Source organism: Chrysemys picta, chromosome 8 (genome assembly GCF_011386835.1).
Source record: "Chrysemys picta bellii isolate R12L10 chromosome 8, ASM1138683v2, whole genome shotgun sequence".
Classification (NCBI taxonomy): Eukaryota; Metazoa; Chordata; order Testudines; family Emydidae; genus Chrysemys; species Chrysemys picta.
This window is the reverse complement of record NC_088798.1, coordinates 74,675,786-74,701,179: the sequence shown is the minus strand read 5'-3', so window position 1 is coordinate 74,701,179 and position 25,394 is coordinate 74,675,786. Positions and strand designations below refer to the sequence as shown.

Here is a 25,394-nt window from a genome sequence, read left to right as displayed (position 1 = left end):
TGCTGGGGAGCAGAGTCTGGGCACAAAATGCTGGGTGGGAGCGGGGGTGGGGCAACCCCATTTCCTCAGCATGAGCACCAGGAGGAGTGGGGAGGACTACAGGTGGTGGGGATGGGGAGGGACCCCCACTTGCGCTGGCCCAAGGGCCCCACAAACCCCTAATTCGCCTCTGGCGGTGGTTGTGTTTATGATGCACCCACCTATGTATCAGGAACTGGACTGAGACCCACTAAGTCATTTCACAAAGTGGCCATCAGATGGTCACTACCAGCTGGAGCCAGATGCGCACAAGTGACTTGTGGCCGAGAGGTTCCATTTCCCAGCACCAGTTGCACATGCCTTGCAGTTGCCTGGCTACACTGGAGAATGTTTTGTCTGGTTTTATTTTTCCTGAAAAGCAATGGGGTGATGAATAGAGCTGGGTGAATAATGGATTTTTCAGTTTGTTGGCAATTTCAAAAAGTTGGGTGGAGGGAAATCATTTTGCCTTAGACGGAAAATATTTATTTTAAAAAAATTGGTGCATTGAAAAGTCATGGGGGGAAATTGTTTTGGGTGAAACAAGATATTTTGTTTTGATTTTGACCATTTTTTAATAATTCTGAATTTTCAAAAATAAAATTCTAGGAAATGGTGACACAAAAGTCATTTCAAACCATGAAAAAAAAGTTTTTCCTAAATGAACAATTTGGAGAAACCAAGATGAATTCACAAAATGTTGTAGTGCTGTTGAATCTTAGTCTTTTTCCCCAAAAAAAGTTTAATGAGAAAATTTTTGCCCTGCACTGCTGATGAGACTGTTGGAAGTGCATAAGGAAGGACTTCTCCACACAACGCACAGTCAGCCTGTGGAACTCATTGCCAGGGGATGTTGTGATGGCAAGAAGTATATCTGGAATTTTAAATGAATTAGATAAAGTCGTGGCTATTAGCCAAAATGGTCAGGGAGGCAACCCCATGCTTGGGTCTTCCTAAACCTCTGTCTGCCAGTTCTAAACCTGGAACTGAATGGCAGGGGATGGATCACTTGATAATTGCACTATTCTATTCACTCCTCTGAAGCATCTGGCATGGGCCACTGTTGGAAGACAGGACACTGGGCTAGATAGACCTTTGGTCTGACCCAGTATGGCTGTTCTTATGTAGCTGGCCCTATCCCACAAAGTATTCAATGATTATCAATGGAAATTACGCTCTGAACTCCATTAGGTGCTTTTGAAAATCCCATCCTAAATAAACGAGAGAGAGAGAGAGAAATCCCACCAGGCCAAAGCAACCAGATCAACTTCATTGCAGGCAATGGTCAGCAAAACCAGAGTATTGTTGTAAATCAGCCACTAGAGGGAGCCCTCTAGCTCCACTAAGGCTGCTCTAATGCACTGGCATCTGGCAGGAAATTTTATATAAGAGAGTTCAGAGAAAGTGCAGCTAGTTCAGCTGAAAACAGGGAAGCGATTATCGTGTTATTGCAAAACGCTGGATTACCATGCGCACAGCCTCTCCTGAACACCGTGAGTAGGGAGAACAGAGCCCCCAGGCATCAGCCTTCTAAAGGCTGGGGCAATTCAGTTCCCGCCCGATTTAGCTGGTACTTCATAGATCTCTTCCTCCCACCCCTTCACCCCCCATTTCCATGAACTCTTCTCCTTCCTCTCTCTGTATCAGCCTGAGACCCTGGAGGAAGAGGAGGCAGATGCTGCCTGGCTGCAGGGCTCCTTGCTTTATTGCAGACAAGCTGGTTGCACCATGAGAGACCTCTAGGTTCCTTAGCATTAACACAAGTACTGCCTGGAGCAGGGATCACACAGCCACACTGCTGAGCACAGACACTCGCATGGGTGACATAGACCCCCTGCGCCAGGATACCTGCTGCATTCTCAGAGATCCAGACGAGTTAGATACCCAACCAGGTCACTCCCCACACTCTGGGCACTTGACCCCCTCTTCCCATGCCCGTAGCTAGCCCCCTCTCCACAGTGCCTCACAAGAGTGTTAGTGCAATACACACTATCACATCCAAGTAGATCCACCCAGCCCCTGGAAGGGGAGACGTGAGGTCCATGTGAGAAATGTAGTGGGCACAAATGCCATGCCCCCACCCTGACCCCAAGCTCCAGTGCCCCCATGGTGCAATGACAATAAGGCATTGGCCATTCACTAGAGGAGCCCAGACTTCTGGTCCTTAGCAGGCCAGCCATCGGAGGAGACAGATACTTCACTCGATGATCACCTGTTCTGTTCATGCCCTCTGAAGCAATTGGCACTGGCCACTGTTGGAAGATAGGACACTGGGCTAGATGGACCTTTGCTCTGACCCAATGTGGTCATTCTTAGGTTCTGATGTTCTTATACATTGATGCCCTGGTGACATCCCTGCTAGCTGAAGTCTCTTTTTGCCCATTATTGCATAGCTTACATCTGAACTCTGATATGGCCCCAGGCTAATTTGTAGTGGTCCCAGTTGTGCCATTTAGGCACTGGCTGTTCTGGGGTGGTACCAGAGCCTGGGCTCCAGCCCAAGCCCAAACAGCTACACCACAATTTTATAGCCCCATAGCACAAGCCCCGAGTCAGCTGACCCAGTCCAGCTATAGGTCTTTAATTGCAGTGTAGACCCCGTAATCACTTCCCTGGTTAGTCAAGATTTTTCCCATGCCTCCCTGTGTGGAGAGCTTTTCCCAGTCCCTCCTTCCATCAAGGTCTCTCCCAGGGCCTCCTGCCTGGAGAGCTTTCCTTCCTCTGAGTGTCCTGTTCGACTCTCTGCAGCCCTTTCCCCAGCTGGGCTCCATCACCACGTGAGCTTGGCTTTCATTCCTCTTGCTCCAGTCACCTTTTGCTCTCCAGTGGGCCTCATTCTATAATCAGGTGGGCCTAGCCCCATGTTCTCCAGCCCACTCTACACCTGCCTGGAGATCTGTCTAGTCTAGTACCCAGATGCTTCCACGGAAGGTGTAAGAACCCCACAGTAGCTGATTTGGGGTAATTTGCCTCCCACATTAGATCTCACCCAGGTCTCTAATAGTGGGCCCAAGCCCTGAAGCATGAGGCTGAATCTCCCTTCCACATATGCTTTCTTAGCATTAACCATGATGTTTCTGGGGATGTTTGATACCCACATGAACGGCCAGTCTCCTGTTTGACTAAGTAATGTCACAAAGCTGCAATGAGAACAATCACGGGCTGTCAAATGCTTCTCGCCGTTATGCCCAGTTCAATGCCATTCAAGTCAACAGGGCTGCAGCAGTGCTCACGAGAGGAGAATTTGACCCTTCATATTTGACCCCAAATATGTGGCACGCCATGCTTTTCAGTATATAACAACCTGGTTCACCATTCTACCACTACTGTAATGAGTGACTTGCTCGAACCAAGGCCTGGTCCCTCCAGCAGGTAAAACAAAGTGTCAAAGACGAATGTTCTTTGTTCAAGGTTTTCTCTGGGTTTCTTTCCAAGTGACGAGGATGAGCTGAGAAAATCGCTGTCGGAACTCGTGGACGACAAACTAGGAGCCAGTGCAAAGAAAGTGACGCGGATCGTAGATGGCAGCAATCCTTTCCTGGACATTCCCCAGGCGCTGAATGCAATTACCTATAAGCACGGCGTCCTCACCCGGAAAACCCATGCTGATACAGATGGGAAGAGAAGTACGTGTTAGAAGAGAAGTGCAGCATGTAGCATGACATGCCAGTAAGGGACACCTAGGGCAGAGAGGACAGTACCAGGACATGCAGTAAGAGTTGGGTCTAGCATCAAGACCAGAGCTGGGTGAATGCCGCAAACAAGTATGCAGAGAGATAAACCTAACTGGTTTGCAGGGTTGGTAGCTGGGACCCCATATACTGACTTCTGGGTGTCCCAGGGCAGAGGGCCAAGTCAAGGCCAATGCACCACTTCAATCCTATTTTGAGGATTTCAATGGTGCATAGGGCTGTGCTATGGTATATTTCCCCTGGTGCAGGGGGGTGAACTCTGCCATCCAGTTCAGAACTTTCACCACCTAATTTCAGTGCTTTTCACTCCCCTTTTCTGGTTTTGCTTTTTCCTTGGTGTGGCAAAATTGCAAACAAAGGGAGATGTGATGGTTGTCCCTACACGGGCTGGGGGCTCTCCCCTGGCAGCCCCACATTCAGGGAAGACCACAATTACAGCCTCTGCAATCTCCTGTCTCCCTGGGATGCTAACCAGCCTGGGGGTGGGGGAGTAGGTGGGGCACTCAGACCTGGCTGGTCACAGAATGGTGCAAATGCTCTGCATGCTTGGGGTATAGCAATGAGCACATCCTGGGGCTCGCAGTGGGGCTGTGTATCTCCATCCCACCCCACGCTTGGCCCCATGATTAGAGCCCCAACAGAGCCCCAACCACTCCTCTAAAAGGGGTGGGTCAAAACCAGATCACTGCCACCAGCTGCCCCCAGGCATCAGGAACGGCCGAGCTTTGCAGCTGGCCCCATCCTTATACTGGGCTTAACTCAAACTATGGATCCCAGCACCCTGAGCTATAGGGAAGGTCCAGACCCAGATCCGTTCTCTAGCATGAGCCCAGCCGAAACCCCAGACCCCACGAGCCCCTGAACCTGGGGAGAGTCTGGATGCAGGGTCTCAACTGTGCGGCGTTGGCCTGTCTGCATTCTGCCATCGCACTGTACGTGCTTGAGCTCCATTAGCAACTAGATGCCAAGTAACACTGCAGTGAAATAGGAGCGCAGGAGAGATACGGGGAAATGTGTTTGAAATCTGTTGGTTAATTACTGGCAATTAGTAAAACCACTGAGGTTATTTCTGTTAATGGAGATGGATGGCCCAGTCACTGAGACCCATTAAAACCCCAGGAATACCTAAGGTTATGGCCCAAAGTCTCCCCTCTCTGAGCAGCCCTATACTAATCACCAGGACACATTTGTCATCCTCACCCATCATCGCAGAGCCCCCCTCCCTTCTCAGCCTGCCCAGGCTGGACGGCGCCCTCTGTAGTGCCAGGCATTGCCATGGAGCTACTCTGTCCAGGCCCCCAACTCCGACCCTACGGAACAAGTGGTGTGGCAGCTTCCATTCGGCGTTACCAGGGAGGAAGAGGAAGCTGTAGTTAACAGGCACATGTAACGAGCTGCTTTTCTTCGTTTTAGCCCCGAGAGGAAGAAGAGGATGGAAGAAGTTTTATGCTGTGCTTAAAGGGACCATTCTTTATTTGCAGAAGGTAAAAATGGCCAACTCTGTCCCATGCTGATATTTATTCTTTCATGCTGTACGAAATGTTGCTACAAGGGAAGACTCCTAGAAAATGATGCAAATATTGGAGAAGGAGGCAGCGATTCTGAGCCCGTTCTCACGATGCAGGTTCCAACTTCCAGCGTGTTTTGTGCATAGGAGCAGGAGGTGCTCTTAAGGAGAGCTGGAGGGAATTAACTGTATGTAATCAAATGACTCGGGGTGGAGGACTTGATTGTCTTCCATATCCGCAGGGGAATGCTGTAGTGAAGGCTTCCCAGTCTTAGAAGATGGCAATACAAGGAGCAATGTTCTGAGGTTAAAGAAGGAGAAATGAGGCTAGGCCTTTGGGGGGATGGTCCTCACAAGGAAGGTGGCCGGGTCAGAAAGGATATTGGTGGGGCCTGATGCAGTGGATAGCCCTTCATAGCTGAGCAGGGCCGGCTCCAGCTTTTCTGCTGCCCCAAGCGGCAAAAAAAAAAAAAAGAAGACGAGCTGCGGCTCTTCGACGGAACCTAAATCGCGCCACTTCTTCGGCGGCAGTTCGGCGGCGGGTCCTCCCTCTCTTCCTCTTTGGTGGCAATTCGGCGGCAGCTCAAAGAGGAAGAGAGGGAATGAGGGACCCACCACCTAATTGCCGCCGAAGCTCTGGACGTGCCGCACTGATACTGGACGGAGTGCCACCCCTTTGAATTGGCCACCCCAAGCACCTGCTTCCTACGCTGGTACCTGGAGCCGGCCCTGTAGCTGAGGTCGGTGGAGGGTCAGGGTGGTCTTTTCCTGCCCTGTCATTATCTATAATCGGTCCCTGATTCAATGAGGTATTCACATGGGCCTAACTGAGCATGCAAATAGTCCTGTTGACCTCAATGGGAAACTCACGTGCTTAAAGTGAGGCACAGGCTTCAGTGCTTCGCTGAGTTGGGTCCTTAGTAGGGATCGATGCTGGAGTGTCTGCCTCTTTCCTGGCAGACTGTACACGTGTATGTATTTCCTAAGGGGGCCACCACACAACTCTGCTTGCTGTGTCTCCCCATGGATGAGGTAAAGCACAAAGCCCAGCTCAAGAGAACAGCTGTAGAATCCCACTCCTGGTGCCCTTTGGTATTGTCACTGGTTGCATCCTCGTGTCTGCCTCTAGGGCACTTCCTGTGAGTAGGCAACCACGTGCATCGCAGTAACGTCTCCAACACAACAGAAGTAAACAAATAGTGAATTATATAAGAGAGGCACGAGGGCCCCTCGGGGCAGCACGAAGTTGTGACTCAGCCCCATGCTCACACCCTGACAATGTCTGTGTGGTGCTGGTGGTGATCCTGGAGTGTGTGTGACGGGGCTCTCGGAGATCTGGCAGGGGCTGATGGTAATTGATTGGTGCCTGTTGCTCTCAGCCAGTTTGGATTTTTACATCCATGCTGCCATCAGCTGGGACTGCAGCAGATCTCCAGCTTAGCAGAGTCCGGCTAGGGCAGCGCTTGGGGAGGGAGATTGCAGCATCTACAGGAAGAGGTGATGTTAGCTACTTCCTTCTTAGTGAGTACTCAGCCAGTCCCCCAGGTGGAGCTAAGGGAAGGGTCACCATGCTGGGGAAGATGCTCTCTTTTGGTAGGGATGGAAAAGCTGAGGTCAGAGCCACTTGTAGTCATCCATGATACCATGGCAGTTCATAGGCGATATTAACCCCAAAGTCCTGGGCAGACATCAAGAGGGATAAATGGAATCTGCCTATATACAATTCTCTGCTGCAGTTTTGGTTTGCTATGGCATTCTTATTCACATTCACTCTAAATGGTTGCAGATTGTTGCTGTGTGCTGTTAAGTAGCTGCCACATTTCACCCCAGAGGTAGCTGCATTTCACAGAGTGCGAAGTGGTCTCCATGGATAGTGTATAAATCAGTTATATATTACCAGCCTCCAGACCATGATGACAATAAGGAACACAGATTCTGCCCTGAGCAATACCAGACTAGCTGTCAGCAGAGGCAGTGGGGAGCTGTGTATGCACACTCAGGGACACAATTGGACCTTTAAGGCCGCATCTAGCCAAGCTACACTCAGTGCAGGACCCAGCAGTGGAGATGGCAACAGGTTTAGAGCATTCGCCACTCTCCCCTGATCTTGGGACATAAGTTAGAACAGCCTCAGGGTGGCTCTAACTTACACCAGCTGCAATGGAAACCAAAGGGCCTTTCCACTGGTCCTGGATCACTGGAGTGTCAGGTGCTCCAGCCATGCCCCTATCATACCACCAGCACTAGAGGGGAGCCAGAAAGAGGTGGGACAAAGCCAATGTAGCTCACTCTACATCATCCGGGGATTTCCTTATACAATGACAAGCCCCAGCTGCTCACTCCACTCTTGCAGCACAAAGAGGCTGGGCCAGGGAGCAGGGATCTGGTCCTGCGTATGAGATAGTAAGAACAGAGAGTCCCATTGGACCCTGGTGTGCAGTTAGTATGGTAATGAGAGAGAGAGAGACACCCTCCCTTGTTGTTTTCAGAGTTGTTGTTGCCATGTTGTTCACAGTTAGGAGAAAGCCAAGGTTGGGGAGGTAATCTCTTTTATTGGACCAGCTGCTGTGGATAGAAGAGACATGCTTTCGAGCTACCCCAGACCTGAAGAACTATGTGTCGCTCAAAAGCTTGCCTCTTTCATCACCAGAACTTGGTCCAACCAAAGAGATTACATCCCTCATCTTGTCATAGATAGATAGATAGAAGCAATGCACCTAATGGTGCAGTGATGGCACATGTTGTTGACTCCCTCTTGTTAATTGCTGGATTGGCACGTCCGAGCATAGTTTGGAGAAGCAATTTCTGGATCCCTTAGCGGGTCTTGAGGAACAAGCGTAGAGCTCCTGAGCTCTAATCCCTGCCACGCTGCTGACTCACTGTATGGCCTTTGGCAAGTAATTTCACCACTGTAAAATGGGGATAATAAGCCATAATTACCTCACTCACAGGGGTGTTGAGAGGATTTATGGCTGTGTGTGAAGAGCTAAGTGTTATTATGTAGGACTGCTTTGAAGAGCTGCTTGTTTGGGGATCGTCCAGAGGGCCTGATCCTGCAGCCCTTCCACCTGAGAGTGGATCTGGTGATCTGGCCTAGGCAGGAGAGGGGGCGCTCCCTCGGTAATTGCCCGATGCCTGTACAGGTGGGCAGTCAGCTTACAGAGGTGCTCCCTCGTGCTAATATGGTACTGAGCATGTTTAAAAGGGCGAGTTTTCAAACTCCTTGCAAAAGGGTAAGAGCAGGCTGGAGGGTAAGTAAAACTCCTCTAAGCCCTAGAATCAGCAAGCTGGGCATTACTTCAGAAAACCTAGCCCAGGAGGCACGAATCCTGTTCCGAGCATGGGAGAGCCAGGGCAGAGATGAGCTGCTGGGTATGTCTACACAGCGAAAACAGAGCCACGGCAGCAAGTCTCAGCTCCTTGGACACCTGACTCGGGCTTGTGTGGAGAGATGAGAGAGTCCAGGCTCTGAGACACGGGCGAGGGGGGGGGGTCCCACAGGCTTAGCCCGAGCCCAAATGTCTATAGTGCTATTTTTAGCCCTGCAGTGTGAGCCCAAGTTAGTTGACCTGGACTCTGAGACTCGCTGCTGCGGGAGGGGGTTGCTGTGTAGACGTACTCTCAGAGCCTTAGCCAGAGCCGGCTTTAGGCCGATTCCACCGATTCCCCGGAATCATGCCCCGTGCCTAAGAGGGCCCCACGCCTTTTTAAATTTAAAATTTTTTTTTACTCACCTGGCAGTGGTCCGCTCCGGGTCTTTGGCGGCACTTCGGCGGCGGGGGGTCCGCTCCTAGTCTTCGGCGGCATTTCGGCAGTGGGGGGGGTCTGCTCCAGGTCTTCGGCGGCATTTCGGAGGCGGGGGGTCCTTCAGTGATGCGGGAAGACGCGGAGCGGACCCCCCGCTGCCAAAGTGCCACCGAAGACCCAGACCGCCGCTGGATATTTGAATCGGTCCCTGCAAGTCCTAAAGCTGGCCCTGGCCTTAGCCAGTGGGAAGCCTCTCCACACCCCATCAGTAGATTGGATCATGAAAAGCCCTTGTCCCTTTTCTCTCTGAGCTACATCTCCATAATAACACCACCTGATTCTGGCCTCACACTGGAGTTATTCCTGACTTTCATCACTGTGTGAGGGAGCAGAATCAGGCTCAACGGGCCTGATTCTCTCCTCCTATCCAGCTCCTCAGATGGAGCAAAGGGGCCAAAAAGCTGGCAGGATCTTCCAAATGAGGGATTCCCGTGTTGGAGTCCCAGCAGATGTGGAGTTGCTGTAGAGAGTGTACCAGGACAAAGGGGAATGGCTGGCTGATTCCCTGTTGGTCCCAGGCTCCCAACACCATCTTCAGCTACGCCCAGCAGAAACTGGCACAGCGGAGAATGTGAGCCAATGAGTTGTTGTAGCTGTATTGTTCCCAGGATATTAGAGGGACAAGGTGGGTGAGGTAATAGCTTTTATTGGATCAACTTCTGTTGGTGAGAGAGAGAGACAAGTTTTTGAGCTTATGCAGACCTGAAGAAGAATTCTGGGTAAGCCTGAATCTTTCACCAACAGAATTTGGTCCAATTACAGGTATTACCTCACCCACCTTGTCTTTCTAAAGCATTTTAATAGATTCTGAATAGAATAGGGAAAGGGAAAGTGGATGAGATAAACTACGAGATACCCTGAAGTTCAAGTGTTTAAGGTCAAACAGAAGTGTAGGGGGTTGGTGAATCAGGATTATTGTGTGGTCCAATTCACAAAAGAAAGGCCCGGAAAATATTTAGGATAAAATGAAATAAACTCCTCATCATTCAAGCGTCTGAGGACATTTAAAACTTGAAAGTGACCCCATTCTAACAGTAAAGGTTGCTGAAGTTCAGAGATATTCTCACCAACACTTGGCCTAGTTTTCATTGAGGAAAAAGCCAGTATCCAAACAAAAACTAGGTCATTTCGGAAGTGTAAAATACTGGCATTTCAGCTTGTTTTCAGTGTAAGATTGGCTGTATGGCTGGAAATTGTAACTAAAGCACAACTGCAAAAAGGGAGGCATGAAATTGCAAGAAAAAGGTGCTACCACAGCTACAACAACAACACTGATGATGATGCACCAACCAACACGAATGTTGGCGTGAAACTCCTACAAATGCTGCAAGGAATAGTTTGATCTGAATATCAATCAGTTTTCACTGAAATTTAAATAAAAACACTGATTGAAAACATTTTGATTGCTACTAAGTTTTTGGACTTACAGGCCTTGGTTCAGCAAAGCAATTAAGTACATGCTTAACCTTAAATCCAAGTTCAAAATGTGATTAAGGGCCTGACTTCATTGACGTCAATGAGAGTCTTTCCATTGATTTCAGTGGGCTTTGGATCAGGGCTTAAGTGCTTTGTTGAATTGGGATGGGATTGCATTTGTGTTTAATGTCAAACAGAAGTGTAGGGGGTTGGTGAATCAGGATTATTGTGTGGTCCAATTCTAGACAGTGTCTGTGTGAACATGGCATCTTACAAACCTTGTCCAATTCATGCTGAGTCAGATTTGGTCTCCATAAATAAACGTGTATTGCACATTACTCCTCTTCGTTGTATAGAGCCAGCAGAGCTATGGGAGACAGAGCTGCATTCTATTCTCCCTCATGCATCACTGACAAAATTGTCTATTACTTAGCCAGTCCTACAAAGACATAAGACTATGTGTATATTTAGGGTTACATGGAGACCCTCTGACTTCAGTGGGACTCCATTAGTATCAATTTTTATTATTGTTGTGATGGTATCTATATACCCCAATCAGGGATCAGGGCCCTGTTGTGCTCGCTGCTTTACACATGTGTAACAAAGAGTGGCCCCAAAGAGCTAATACATGCAAGTAACTTGGCAGGATCTGGCCCTAACTTTCAAGTGCAGAACCTACCATCAATGATGATGCACAAGCCAGAAATGACCTAGCTTGACACTCAAACCCTAGGGCCAGCAGTCGGAAAAACTATCTTTTGACTTGTGAAGTAAGCACATCTGATGCTGAAATCAGTGAGGGGCAATAAATGTGGAAGCCAATGACATTCATGCTTTTCAGAACAGAGTCGCACTTTCGTTTTAAGATTATCTCTTTGACGCTCTGTCCCCTCCTTCCCCCGCCCACACACACACTATATTTCATTGTCACTTGTCTCTGCCGGAACTGGAAGCAGAGGTGTCAGTATACTACCAAAGAAGTTATTCTTGCCATATTTCCAGCCCTTCTGGAAATCTCACTAGAGATCCTGCTCTTGTGAGATTCCCAGCCCAGTTTTACAGACCCAAAAGGTTTGAACACTTGGGTAGCTCCTGGGACCTTTTGAAGTTCATGGAAATGTATATATAATACATTGGCCTCATGTGTGTGGTCATGTCTTACTCTGATTGTCTGCCTGGCAGACTGAGCAGTTGGGTCCACATTGCGTTGTGAGAGGTGTAATCTTCCCGGCAGCCTTTCTCATCAGAGACAATGGGGGACCAAATGACAACTCCAATAAAGCAATGCAGTAGAGAAATGCAGTTTAATTTTTTTCACTGATTTCTGTTCTATGCAGGTTCGTATACCATGCTTATCACCATAGTACCTGAAAGTTGTAGTATCTAATTTAAAAGGAAGCCTTTCTGGTTAAATTCATTTAAAAATATTCCAATTCAGGTCAAACTGACCCTAAACAAAATATTTCATTTAGATTTTCCTGACAGAAAATTGATTTTTTTCTGCAAAACTTCCCATGGAATTCAGCAACATTTCCCACAAAAAATTTCAATTTTGGAGACACTGCATTTTCCATTGGAAAATCATAGTGACAGAAAGTTCCTGATCAGCTGTACCCCTTCCTATAACAAAATACAATGTACTTATGAGCAAACCTGTGCTCTTTTAGCTCAGACCATAGACACTGGCCTTTTTGGTGCTGTGGGTCCTGGATTCAATTCCTGTTGTCAACCATAGCTCTGCATGTATGTGGCTATATTTTGTTACGTGAGATTTCAGCATCCCCAGGGTGGAAAAACCGCAATCATTTTAGACCAGCCCCATGATGTGCTGTGATGTTAGAATTCTTGAGGAAAATCAAAATGCCACACACTAAGTCATCTCTGTAGGGAAAAGCCCCTCAAAATTGCATCCCATTCAGCAGTATGCAGCCAGGTCCCCCCCTCCTTCCGCCCCAATGTGATGCAATACTGAGATTTTCTTTGCGGTTCACCTTTAAGGAGTCAGCCACCTCAAGGTAGGAATTTGCTGCCAGACTTTTCTTGGCATGGTTCCTTTTAGCATCTTATCACACGAGGCCTGGTGGTGTATGTGCTCATACACGTAGCAGTATTTCAAACCAGATATTTTTGTGCTGACTGCTTCAGAAAAGCAGCTTTCAGGCACTTTTACAGTGAGAAACACAACTCTGTATTAATGGACCCTGCTTACTCCACATCTGGCATCTGCTCACTGTCTGGCTATGCTGCTACTTCCCAGGCACAAAGATGTTGGTACTCCCGTTAGCCCTGCAAAGCCAATGCAGCTATAGGAGAGCAGCTGGGTTCTGAACACAGAACGGCAATGATGTCAGTGGCAGAGAGAACACAAATTGATTTCTGCATCCCATGTTAAATAGGTAGCACTGGGAGCTAGGGAAAAATAGATTTTGGCCTCTAATGTGATGTGTTATGAGAGTCACCTTGAGACACTAGAGATAGGGCCTCTGGGTCACTTGCCAGGATCATATAGATTCTAGGGCTACCATATGTCCGGATTTCCCCGGACATGTCCGCCTTTTCGGTCTATAAATAGCCGTCCGGGGGGGATTTTAAAAAATCTAAAAATGTCCGGGATTTCCCCCCGGTTGACTATTTATAGATAGAAAAGCAGCGGCCAAGCGCCGCTGGGCAGACAAAGCCCCTTCCTGGCTCCCCCCATCCCCTGCAGCCTTACCATGCCGTCCGGCCCGCAGCTGTCTTCCCCCTCCTCCCCTCCCCTGAACGATCCGCCCCCTGCTCCTCCCCCTCCCCTGCTTCCCGCGAATCAGAGCTTCGCGAGAAGTCTGAAAAGAAGCAGGGGCAAGCTGGAGGCAGCAGCAGGTAAGCTGGGGCGGGGGGCGCGAGGAGGAGAGCTCCGGGGAGGCGCGGCCCTGGCCGAGCGGCGCCCGGCTGCCCCAGCGGCTCCTGTCCTAAACAGCTATGCAGTGTTGCCATGCACAGCTGTGGTCTAAAGGGGCTGCACTGTGAGTGGAACTTAATGCATTAAAGGGTGAAATTCATCCCTGTGCAGAGGGCAAGCAGCACCACTTAAGGTCCATATAAGCCTTATTTTGAGGATTGAAGGCGAATTTAAATGCACAGGGGTTAATCTCTCATCTTTGTAAGGCTCTGTGTGATCTGAGGACAAAAGTGGCAACAGCAATGAGGATTTATAAATTATTTATTATGATTATTTTCATTAGTTTTGAAATCATCTGCATTTGGGAAAACTCTCTGAGCCCCATGTGAGTGCAATGACCTTGTTGCAATTTGCCAGGGCTCCTGTACTGGATTACACGGGAACATGCCAAGTAAAGTGGCAGGAATATCTCAGGGCTAATATTTAGAGAGACACAGAGGGTAGGGTAAGCAATTCAAACCTGACCTCCTGTCAGCTTTCTTGGGTTGTGTTTGAACTTAGTGCAGGGACTCTCAATGCACATCTGAAGGGAGACATCCCTTTAGCTCCAAATGGTTAATACTGCGCTTCCTCCTATTGCGAGGGAAAGCGTAAGCCATTGGGCCAGATCTTCTCTGTTGGTGTAAATCAGTGTAGCTCCAGTGTATCAGTGCAGTGCAGTGCAGTGTATCAGTGTAGCTCCAGAAGCCCATGCGCTGAAGCCAATTTACAGCAGCTGAAAATCAGTTCCGTTCACTTTCAAGGGGCTTTACTCACGTGAATAAAGATTTCAGGATGAACCCCGTATTGTCCATTCTCTGGTAGGCTGTGGGTATGTGGCACCTGTCATTTTCCTGGTGAATGTAATGATGGAAGAAGGTGCCAGAATGTCGTTAATTATTAGCATTATCACCTCAGCACTTACTGTAGAGGGGAGCCTTTTCCTGGTCTCGGTACTCTGTCATTATGGCACAGGATAGAGAAAAGGGCAGGTTTGTTAAGGAAACCCACAGATGCCGGCCTTGTCATTATCCTATGAATGCTCCTTTGTGACAGGATGAATATAAACCTGACAAAGATCTCTCTGAAGTGGATCTGAAAAACGCCATCCGAGTTCACCACGCCTTAGCCACCAAAGCCTCTGACTACAGCAAAAAATCCAACGTGCTCAAGCTGAAGACAGCCGACTGGAGAGTTTTTCTCTTCCAAGCTCCGTGAGTACAGTAGTGCAGCCCAGGTGACTCCCATTTGGCTGATTTTATTCCTCATGTGAACAATACCAAGCTGGGGCTCAAGGCTGGTTTCTGGGCACCGGCAATTTTTGGGGGTGTAATAAGGGATCAAATTGAATGGTCGTGTTTTAAATCACCTTCCACAGGGGCAATTGATGGTGCAAAGTAGTGGACAATCCTTGATGTGTAGGAGTCAGGTCCTGAGCTCCTTACTCAGCTGTTCCTCAGCCCTGACTTAAGGACCCTTCCACTGACTTCAGGTGGGGTTTAGCCACGTAAAGACTGAGCAGAAGCAGAGTAAGGAGCTCAGGAAGGACCTAGGCCTGGAGTTGTAGGACGTGAGTCCCCCACTCCAGTCATTGGGCTTGTCAGTTCCCAGATCTGGTGAGGCCTGCGCTGAGCCCACAGTCACCTGCAGGGCTATTGACTAGGCCCCAACTCCTTGCCAGTTCATTATTCTGGTATTGTTTCCATTTGTGTAGGGGGGCCATTTTCTCCAGCCTCCACACTTGCTGGTTCCTTTCAGGACCAAAAGGCGAAGGGCCACAATGCTGTATGCCTGATTCTGGTCTCACTTACTTGGTTCTACACTGGGGTAACTCCACTGATTTCCATGGCATTATTCTGATTGACACTGCTACAAGGGAGATCAGAATCAAGGCCTGGGAGAATGAGGCTGTTTACAGTGTATTTCCAGTCAGAACAGAAGCCAGAGGTTCCGACCCATCGCGCAGACTCAGGAGCCTGATTCCAATCTCTGTTAAACTAGTGCAAATCAGGCGTAACTCCCATTGCAGTTACAGCAGCATAAAACCAGTACAAGTGAGATCAGAATCAGGCCTTGGGAAACTGCAGCATCGGGATAAGGGTCTGGGATGTGGCGCACTTCTCTGCCCCTCTTGTGCTTCGCCCCCGGCTACCATGGACTGCACACAGTCGCCGGGATGCATGCCCACCTGGCAGGAGGCAGGGTCCACAGCAGAGCTCATTGTTAGGTTTGCACTTTTGGATGGCTTGGCAGGATATTCCATGCTTAAGGCCCAATTCAGTTACAAATGTGTCTTGCTTCCATGACCTCACTTGAAGGGAAATGGAATGTATTTCTCACTGGACTGGCCCAGCCGTGGGTGATCAGGTAAGCCAGAGCTCACATTCTCAGCTGTGCTTATTTGTTTCTAACCCTTCAGTAGATGGTCAAATCCTGTGGCGATTTCGACTCTCCTAGGCTCTATGTGACTAAAGCCTGTGGCAATTGCTAATAGGAAAATGGAGTCTGTCACCTCTAGGCCATCTGTCTGGATCTAGCCCAGGTTGGTAGCGATCACCAGGGCTGAGACCAACAGATCTTCTTGTCTGCTAGATCTGAGTGAGTCCCTAGTGAACAGGATTCCACAGCATCAAATCCCCACCACAAATCCGCAATGATCCACGCCTTTGTTGGCTGTTTCATCAGAAAAGCCAGGAACTGAATGGACCATAGACTCAATTCCCCTCTCAGCCCAGGACACAGGCTGTGCAGAACCAGGGCAGAGCCCATCGATGGGAAGCTGGCATTGCTGCATGGCCTGGGGATAAAACCAAATGGTGTAGGTCAGTTTGTGTGGACAAAGTGGAGGCAGAGAGCTGGAGTCTTAGTGGCTTTCACTGGGACAATTTACAGGGGGAAAAGGAAATGTAACTGACAATCCTGTAGACAATAAGGAACCAGTTTCAATTAGCTGGTAACTTTCTCGGTTCCAAACCTGACAAATCCAAGGTGCACAGAAAGACAGGGCTTCAAAGCAAGGCTGCATGAGAACGGGCTGCCTTAGAACCAACCCTAATGCACGCAGGGCTGAGCGCAGTGACAGAAACAAACTCTCTCTCCCTGTCACAGAAGCAAAGAAGAAATGCTCTCCTGGATACTGAGAATAAACCTAGTGGCTGCCATTTTCTCTGCCCCCGCCTTCCCAGCTGCCATATGCTCCATGAAGAAATTCTGCCGTCCCCTCTTGCCATCTTCAATGACTAAGCTGTGCCAGGTAATGCATGCGCGAGGGGGAGGGGCTGGAAAGCAGGTCAGTGCTGAGCATGAGATTTTGGGAGCTGCCGGGTATGCTTTTGAATGTGGCCAGGATAGATCAGCTGCTTGTTTCAGGTTCATTCCCAGCCTTCATGCGATTAACAGATAAACGCTATCCTGTGAGTCACACCCACCTATCTGCAGGGCTGAGATTGAGGGCCAGTCACACACCATGGCAAATCACAGGGTCTGATCCTGGCTCCTAATGTGCGCACCTGTATGCCACTGCTGGGTCAACCTGCATACACTGAAAGGTGCCTGCCTACGTCTATAGAGGCTGGAAGGGCAGTGGACGTGGTTAGAGTGGGCACGGTCTCATGAAAACCTGGATATGCTTACGTGCTCAGCCAGTCATGCATTGCACACTTCGTTCCACCCCAGAGCAGGAATAAGATACCCAGAAGGCATGTGTTCGGGTAGCGCAGTATCCTGTTGTTACTAAATGCTGACCCATTAGCCCACTGGCACACATGGCCATATTCAAGGAAAACACTCAACCTGCTGGCTGGTTGTTCTGGCCCCCAAATCCTTCCTTCTTCTCAGAGAGTGTGTCTCCCATTGCTCGGCGCATTTCCCAATTTCTCACCATTTCCAGGGGCAAAGGGCAACCCTATTCCCATAGACCTCCATGGCGAAACGCCCGTGGATTTCAGTGGAGCCAGATTGGGCCCTCAATGCCTAGTAATTGGTTCCTTTTTTTGTAAAGTGCAGCCAGGAGTGGTTATCTGGTTACTTTTCAGGCAGCTTTCTCGGCTGTCCTGTGATTGGCAGTCCATGCAGCAAGTAGAAGTCGTCTCTGCCTCTTGTGGGAATGGCATCTGGAAGAAAGACCCATTTAATTTTCAAGTCAGTAGCTTATAGAGCCAACGTCAGAATACATTATTACTACCAGCACTTAAAGGTGCCCGTTGAGAACTAGTTTAGTAATCAGATGCCATATTTTGTTCTCAGGTGGAGCCAGTCATCACTGATACAGCAGGGCTTTTCCATCTGCAATGTCTAGGATCCATTTCGGAGTCATTCTTGCTGCCCTTATTCATGCTCTTTTCTTCCATCATTTGCTGCCATGGTCTTGATGCTGCGTCATCCTGTCTCCGATGTCCATGGGCTCAGCTCTAGCCAGTCTTAGCATCGTGTAGCCATTGCTGTCTGGTTCTGTCCTGCTCCCTCTTGCCCTGTGCCCATCAGGCCATCCTGAATCATGCTCTTTCTGCAACATTGTGCCAAGAGTCCAGATGGTCAGGAATTTTTTCGACCAAACATTTTTTTGTTGCAAAGTGCCACTGACACCAGACCTTTTTGCGGGCAACAGGAAAGTTTCTCAGAGATGGAGACACCACCCCAGAACAGGCTGGTGGTCAGGGCGCTCACCTGCAATAGGAGAGACCCAGCTTCAAGTCCCTCAGCTGTCTGATCTGGAGCAGGGACCTGAACCATGTCCCAGCTGGCTCCCTTACCATTGGGCTATGGTGCCAGAGTCTCTGCTGTCCTAATGAATATTTATTAGCTATACAAAGTGGAACAGGTCCCAGAGGAGAGACAGCAAGAGATGGGGCTGACTCTAGCCAGTGGCTAGAACGTAGGAGATGCAGGTTCAAGTCCCTGCTTGGGAGCAGACAGAACAGGCCCTTCATCGTGGGTTGCCCAGCTCCCTGAGGAGTGTCAGAACCAGCTGGCCATTCTGGGGCCTCTCTCGTGTCTTTACATGAAAAATTGGTTCAGGTGCAGAACAAAAACAAAATGCCAAAGCTTTCCATTCCTTTGTGAACCTGAACTGGTGTTCCAGCCAGCCCTAGCCGAGAGTGACACAGACCCTTTTAGCAGCCTGGTCCTGTCTGCAGCCACCACTCCCCCTCCATTGCCATCATCCACCTTTCTGCTCTGTGAAACCATCCCTGGGGTTCCTGGGCCTTTGCTCCTGGTACGGTGCCAATCAAAGTAACTAAACTCTCGCAGACTTTTCGAGTGATCTTCCTCCCTGAACTGATTCCAGCACATTACTGCTGCCTGCATCCTGTTCAGCGCTGCAAGCGCTAGCCCACAAAGGAGCTGGGGGCGGCTCCGAGCTCCCATCTCATCAGCGATTAGAGCCCCAGGGAGAAAGTGGAGCAGTTGATCTGGGTAAACTGGTGCAGTGGTCTGGCAATGCCAGGAGGCAGTGCTGCTGGAAAATGCTCAGCTACTCCCGGGGCAGGTATCTGCTCTCTGAAATGGGCTTTTATAAGAGGCAGATATCATGTAGCTGGTACTGCTCTACAGAGAATACCAAGCACACTGTAGCATTGTATAGGGCTCTCCAGTGAGCAGCAAATACAACACAAACACACCTCAGCAGCAAGGAGAGAGAGCAATAACCTGGCTCTCTACAGGACTGAGCCCCAGGGAGGGGGATTCCACCTTTAGCCAATGGGATACCATGTCACAAGGGCAGATATCCTGCAGGTCAGAGGGGAATGCCTAGTTCTGCTGAAGGAGCAAGACACTGAGGCAGCTCCTCGATGGATGCCGGGAGCCTAAATCCCATTTAGAAGCTATACCTCAGTTCAGGAAATGCAGCCAGTTCTGGGTGGGTGTTAAATGACATGGCCCCGTTCATATTTGCATTACAGAGGTACAGTAATGATTGATGGGTTTTGATCCTCCTCAGGGGCCCATATTTTGGCTGCTACTTCTCAGGTGAGTTTGGGAATTGAATGCATTCATTTGGCTCCAGCACAGAGCACAAGCCCAGCTCCAGCTGGATGTTGCACGTCCTTGAAAAGAAGAATCCCACGTTTGCAATCTGGCATTGCCCTTGTTTTTGCATATTAGTACATCTGAACAGTTGACTTGCTTCTCTCCACAGGAGGAACAGCTGAGGTCCCATGAAAGTAAGATGAGGCAGATTGCAGATGAATTAACAGAGCATAAATTACATCCTGTAGAGAAAAGCCTCAAGTCAAAAGAGGCTGAAGAATATAGGCTGAAAGAGCATTACCTAATATTCGAGGTAAAGGAGCTTTCATCTTTCTTGTGATAAATGAGTCCTTGGACAAATCTGATGGGAGTTGATAAGCCTGGAATAGCTACTGTGCGTGCATGTGTGTGTGTGTCTGTGTGCGTGTGCGTGTCTGTGTGTGTGTGTGTGTGTGTGTGTGTGTGTGTGTGTGTGAGGAGGGGTCTATGTGTGTGTCTGTGTGTGTATGCATTTGTATGGGTGTGCGTGTGTGTGTCTGTGTGTGTGTGCATTTGTATGGGTGTGTGTCTGTGTGCATGTGTGTCTGTGTATGTGAGTCGGTGTGTGTGGGTCTGTGTGCGTGTGTGGGTGTGTCTATGCATGTGCGTGTGTGTCTGTGTGTGGGCGTGTCTGTGTCTGTGCGCATGTGTGTGTGTGTGTGTATGTGTATGCGCGTGCAGCGAGGCCCGTGGAGTCGGGCAAGGCAGTATGTACTGATGGCAATGTTCTTTTTTGTGCACTGAAATTTAAATAAAATGATTTTCTGTATTAATTTCCAAAACAGACAACAAAGAGAGAAATCAAATCCCAGCCTACTGTCCTGGCCCCTGAACTGTCCCTCTGTCCTGCAGAAAGGAGGTGGTCAGACCCTCTGTCTGGACCAGAGTGGCGGCTAAGGTTGGATTTAAGAGACCTGTACACTCCCCCAGTCCTGGGTCTAACTGGTCTCACTTACACTAACTGCCAGCAGTTCCAGGGGACCAGTCAATAGTTAGGTATCGGAAAACCATGATCACACCCCACTCCAGCAGCCAGACACCCTACATCTGACAGGAGGAGTGGCATAAAAGCTGCTACAAGGATTCTAGGCTACCTACAAATTCTGCAACCTTGGAAGAGCCCACAGAGGGCCAGAGCTTCTAGCTTTGCTGGGTGTGATCCAAGGTTATCCAGGAAGCCGGTGTCAGAACCAGGACCAGAACCCAGGTCCCTGAGCTCTGTGTACAATCTACTTGACCCACAATCGCAAACAGAATGTCAGTTGGCTCAGTGGAAAAGGACACACTTCCTTGTTGGCAAAAAATGGCTTAAACCAGTGGCTCTCAACCTTTCCAGATGTTTGTACCCCTTTCGGGAGTCTGATTTCTCTTGCGTATCCCCAAGTTTCACCTCACTGAAAAACTACTTGCTTACAAAATCAGACTTAAAAATACAAAAATGTCACAGCTCACTATTACTGAAACATTGCTGGCTTTCTCATTTACCATTGAAATATAAATATTGTACTTACATTTCAGTGTATAGTATATAGAGCAGTATGAACAAGTCATTGTCTGCATCTGAAGAAGTGGGGGTTTTTACCCACAAAAGCTTACAAAATCTGTTAGTCTTTAAGGTGCCACCGGACTCCTCATTATTTTTGTGGATACAGACTAGCACAGCTACCCCTCTGATAATTGTCTGCATGAAATTTTAGTTTGTACTGACTTCACTAGTGCTTTTTTATGTAGCTTGTTGTAAAATGAGACAAATATCTAGATGAGTTGATGTACCCCCTAGAAGACCTCTTCATATCCCATGGTTGAGAACCACTGACTTACACCTCTCACCTACGCTGATGGGTTCTGAAATACAGGGTTCTCTAAGAAAAAGTACCTGGGCATAGGTCCATTAGGAAAACCCTGATGGATGGAGCCACGTGGGGCAGTAGCTAAAGATGCCCAAAGTGGGCTTGGGGTAGAAAATACTGAGCACTTGAGAGTCACATTAAGGTGAAGAATGGCCCTCTTCATCTGAACTTCACCCGTATGCAGAGAGCCAGCGCTATGTATCAGTTAACTCATCAAACAAGGGAATGTCACCCTGGGAGCATGGTGCTCCAGTCTGGGCAGCTCGCAGAGGTTATGAAGGTCCAGCAAAGGCAGTGAAGATGGTCCAAGGTGCAGCAGGACTTACACGTTAGGAGGGACCACAAAAAACTGACCTAATCTAGCCTTGAAATTAAATACAAAGCGCAAAAGGAAAATGGAGCATTTAAGGGTAATCATGAACCAGTTAATGGCACACAGCTAAATCTAAAATCATATTTGGGGTCAGGAAGGAATTTTCCTCCAGGGTAGATTGGCAGAGGCCCTGGAGGTTTTTCGCCTTCCTCCGCAGCATGGGGCGGGGGTCGCTAGCTGGAGGATTCTCTGCTACTTGAAGTCTTTAAACCACAGGATTTGGGGACTTCAACGGCAGAGTCAAGGGAAAGGGGTTGGGACAGCTTTTGTGGCCTGCATCATGCGGGAGGTCAGACTAGATGATCATACTGGTCCCTTCTGACCTTAAAGTCTATGAGTCTATGAGTCTATATTAGAACTAATACTTCCCCCTACAGATTGTAGTTACCGTCACAAGAAATCAGAGAGTCGAACACTATTATGGTTACTGGTTAATTTTTCACCAGTGTTGGTGTATTTACATATGGGTAAAAAAAATAATAATAATGGAGATATCCTATCTCCTAGAACTGGAAGGGACCTTGAAAGGTCATCAAGTCTAGCCCCATGCCTTCACTAGCAGGACCAAGTACTGATTTTGCCCCAGACCCCTAAGCGGCCCTTTTAAGGATTGAACTCACAACCCTGGGTTTAGCAGACCAATGCTCAAACCACTGAGCTATCCCTCCCCCCCATAGGTAAAGGCTTATTGCACAGTGGGCATAGAATAAACATATTGCTATTAGCAACAATCCCACTCTTTGCTTTGATTCCCACCACGCTCATATACCACAAGGTTGAGTCAATCCACGTCTGACTGAACCCTGCCTGAAAGCAAAAAGGTTCTCCCGGTGCATTGTTGTATGCAGGTGATAGATGATTGCCCCAGCTCATTCTTGGATACCTTCAGCATTCTCAGCACATCTTTGCCCCACTCCTTCCCTATTACCCAGCTGTTTGTCTTGTTCTGTTTCCCTCTGCAGAAGAGCCGCTACGAGACATACATTAACCTGCTGTGCGTGAAGATAAAAGTCGGGACAGATGATCTGGAGAAAATCGAAGCCAGCCTTTTCATGGTGGAAGCTGATGATATCTCCTTGCGGAAGACACATTCAAGCCCTTCCCTGAGCCAAGGACACTTGTCTGTACACAGCAAGGTGGAAAAGGACGTTATAGAGCAGAACACTTAACAGGTAACGCTAGTGCGGGCGAAATCAATCAGTGAGGCTTAGTACTCCTTGACTAGATCGATGAGCACAATTATACCTAGGAAACCATATGAACAAAACCGGTAGATGTACAAGACGTGGATTCTGATCCAGCGAAAGAAATCAAAGAAGCTTTACACTTTCCTAATTTTTCCCCAGTGCCCTGAGATTTCAGTGTCATTGACTCTCTACTTTCTCTTCACATCTGTACCCCCTTTAGTATTTCATTTACTACTGCTCCCTGTGTGCATACAATAAAGGGACACATTCTTTGTACAAGGGCTGGGCTGCTCATTCTCCAGCAGCTCTCCCCTGCATCACTGGAGTTTCCGGACTCCTGCAGTTTCTGGCAATATGGAGACATGACAAGTTCTCGGAGTCTAGAATCTGTTCCTTTTTAACAACCAGCAGCAGGTCTGCAGCACCAGCAGCACTTACAACAAAACAGCAGGAAGAAACACAACATCGAGGAGCAAAATTCTCCATATTGCAATAATACAGGTTTGGCGGGATATTTACTGAGAATCAAAAAGTGTTATTACCATGTGCGTGCAAAAAGTGATCTGTGCGTGGCAATAGTGGTATCTCGGGCACTATTGCTTGGTTTTTATACATATAAATATATATAAATAAATATATATAAGGAAACTTTTAAATGGTTTTGAAACTGGATGTCAAGGTTCAACACTGCGAAGGCAAGATGGCTGGGAAGCATTGTCAGGAAGGCGATTCGAAAATACAGGGGGCTTCACAACGTAGCAGAATGTTTTTAAAAACGCAGTCGCCTCTGTTTCTTTTTTGTTTTGCAATGAAATCCCATATGGCTTTGCTGTGACACATTGCTCTACTGTTGACGCTTATTAAACTAAATAGCTGAACCACTGCTTCTTTTGTGTCCATAACTTCGGCCGCTTTGGATGGAGGCCCCATCTGAGCAGCAGTCCTGCAGATACAAGCTTCGCTACGTGACTGGGGCAGGTGGGAAACCTAACCCCTGTCCATTTGTATTGTACTTAAATCCATTTTGCTGAGCATACTATACTCTTTCAACGGGATATTGTGTTTCTGTTTCATTCTGTTGTCTGTGGTCCAATTATTTGCTGTTGTAATAGAAATGATTCCACTGCATTTCAAAGGCCCATGGCACTTTATTTATTTATTTTCATTTCGTTTTCTAGGCATGTTCACAATAACCAAGTTCCAGTTTTAAAGGATCTTGTAGCTGCTAATTACAGTAATTTACAGTTTATATTTTTGCAGCTTTTTTTAAGGAAAAAAAGAGATTTGTTTGGACTCTTGTCAAATTTTGAGAGTTTATAGACTATTGGGTTTCCATAATGTTTCTTACCACTTTAAAAGCCTCCGCCCAATTTTACCTCTTCTTTTACCTCACCTCTTCTTTTGATCTCTTTGTTTCTTTGTACAGTTTGATAGTTTATTTGAAAGGATGCACTAAGAATCATGTCAAATAAAGAAATAACAATAAAGCTGAATCTGTTGAGAAAGAGAATTGGTCTGAAGTAACGTTCTCACTGAGGCTCATACTGTGTAATGATTTCCAGTGTCTTCCTGGGTACCGAATCCTTGAATTTCGATATAATTACATGGTCACACGCAGATTTTCTGCCTAGGTGTTTCCTCCTGGGTGAACAATAGGATCTCTAGCCTATCTCCTGAACAGTCCCATCAGTGCTAGGGGTGTGGGGAGGAAGAGTGTCATTTAATATGATCAAACTATGCTTTAGTCACTTAGCAAGTCTCAGTTCCCTCTGCACACATGTAGATATGTCTAGGGGACAGAGAGACATGAACAGCTGCATTTTCAGTGGATTCAGAACTGGCCGCATGTTTGATGGGAGTTCTGTGGCTCCAGCCCATGCCTCTCCCTGTGAGAATCAAGTGGCTGCATTATTATTATTTATTATTGGTGCCTAGAGACCATAACCAAGATCAGGGCCATGAGTGGCCCAAGCTATTTAGCCAGCCAGGGTGGAAAATGTTTTCAGCACCCCCCAAAAGCCAAACCAATCAGTGAAGCAAAACCAGAGTGGAGGGGAAAAAATCCCAAACCCTGGAAGAAGGCACCCGGGGTGCCTGCCCTGCTCACCCTGCCCTAGAACTGGCCTGTTTTAGGGCTGCTGTGTGCTAGGCACCATACAATCACATAGGGAGCGACAGCCCTTGCACTGAAGAGCCTGTGTCTAAAAAGACAGGACAGTTTCAGGATGTGTCATCACCCTCATTTTACGGATGGAGGCACAGAGAGATTGCCTGACCTGTCCAGTGTCATGGGAAATCTGTGGGGATCCAGGAACTGAAGCCAGATCTCCTGAGTCCCAGTGCAATGCCTCTCATGAGTGGTATCCTGTGCATCTCCCAGCAGGAGGCATGTGGCTGCATTCCATGAATGGCCTAGTAAGCATCACACATAGTAGCTAAATCACATGCATTTCCAGGGAGTCGTGTGCCATAGCTAAATTCTGTGCATTGACCAGTCGGAGGTTTGTGCAAAAGCCCTTGCAACAGTGAAGATACAGGGGTGATGGGTCCATACAATCTGCTCAGCTGCCCTTACCTTTTTGTGGGGGAAGCGATGGGTGAAGTTTTGCTGATGAAAC

General features: G+C 48.2%; 1 protein-coding gene across 1 annotated transcript in view; it reads left to right on the top strand.

Annotated features, from left to right (window-relative positions):
* The window catches only part of PSD2 (pleckstrin and Sec7 domain containing 2), a 144,123-nt gene extending 121,071 nt beyond the window's left edge, over positions 1–23,052 (top strand). Inside the window, exons 10-15 of the mRNA XM_005280822.5 lie at positions 3,454–3,644; positions 5,124–5,194; positions 14,414–14,571; positions 16,466–16,610; positions 19,497–19,640; positions 22,552–23,052. Coding sequence (XP_005280879.1) covers positions 3,454–3,644; positions 5,124–5,194; positions 14,414–14,571; positions 16,466–16,610; positions 19,497–19,640; positions 22,552–22,758 — 916 coding nt within the window. The 3' untranslated portion in view covers positions 22,759–23,052. The remainder of the gene's footprint in view (positions 1–3,453; positions 3,645–5,123; positions 5,195–14,413; positions 14,572–16,465; positions 16,611–19,496; positions 19,641–22,551) is intronic.
* The last annotated feature ends 2,342 nt before the right edge of the window (positions 23,053–25,394 follow it).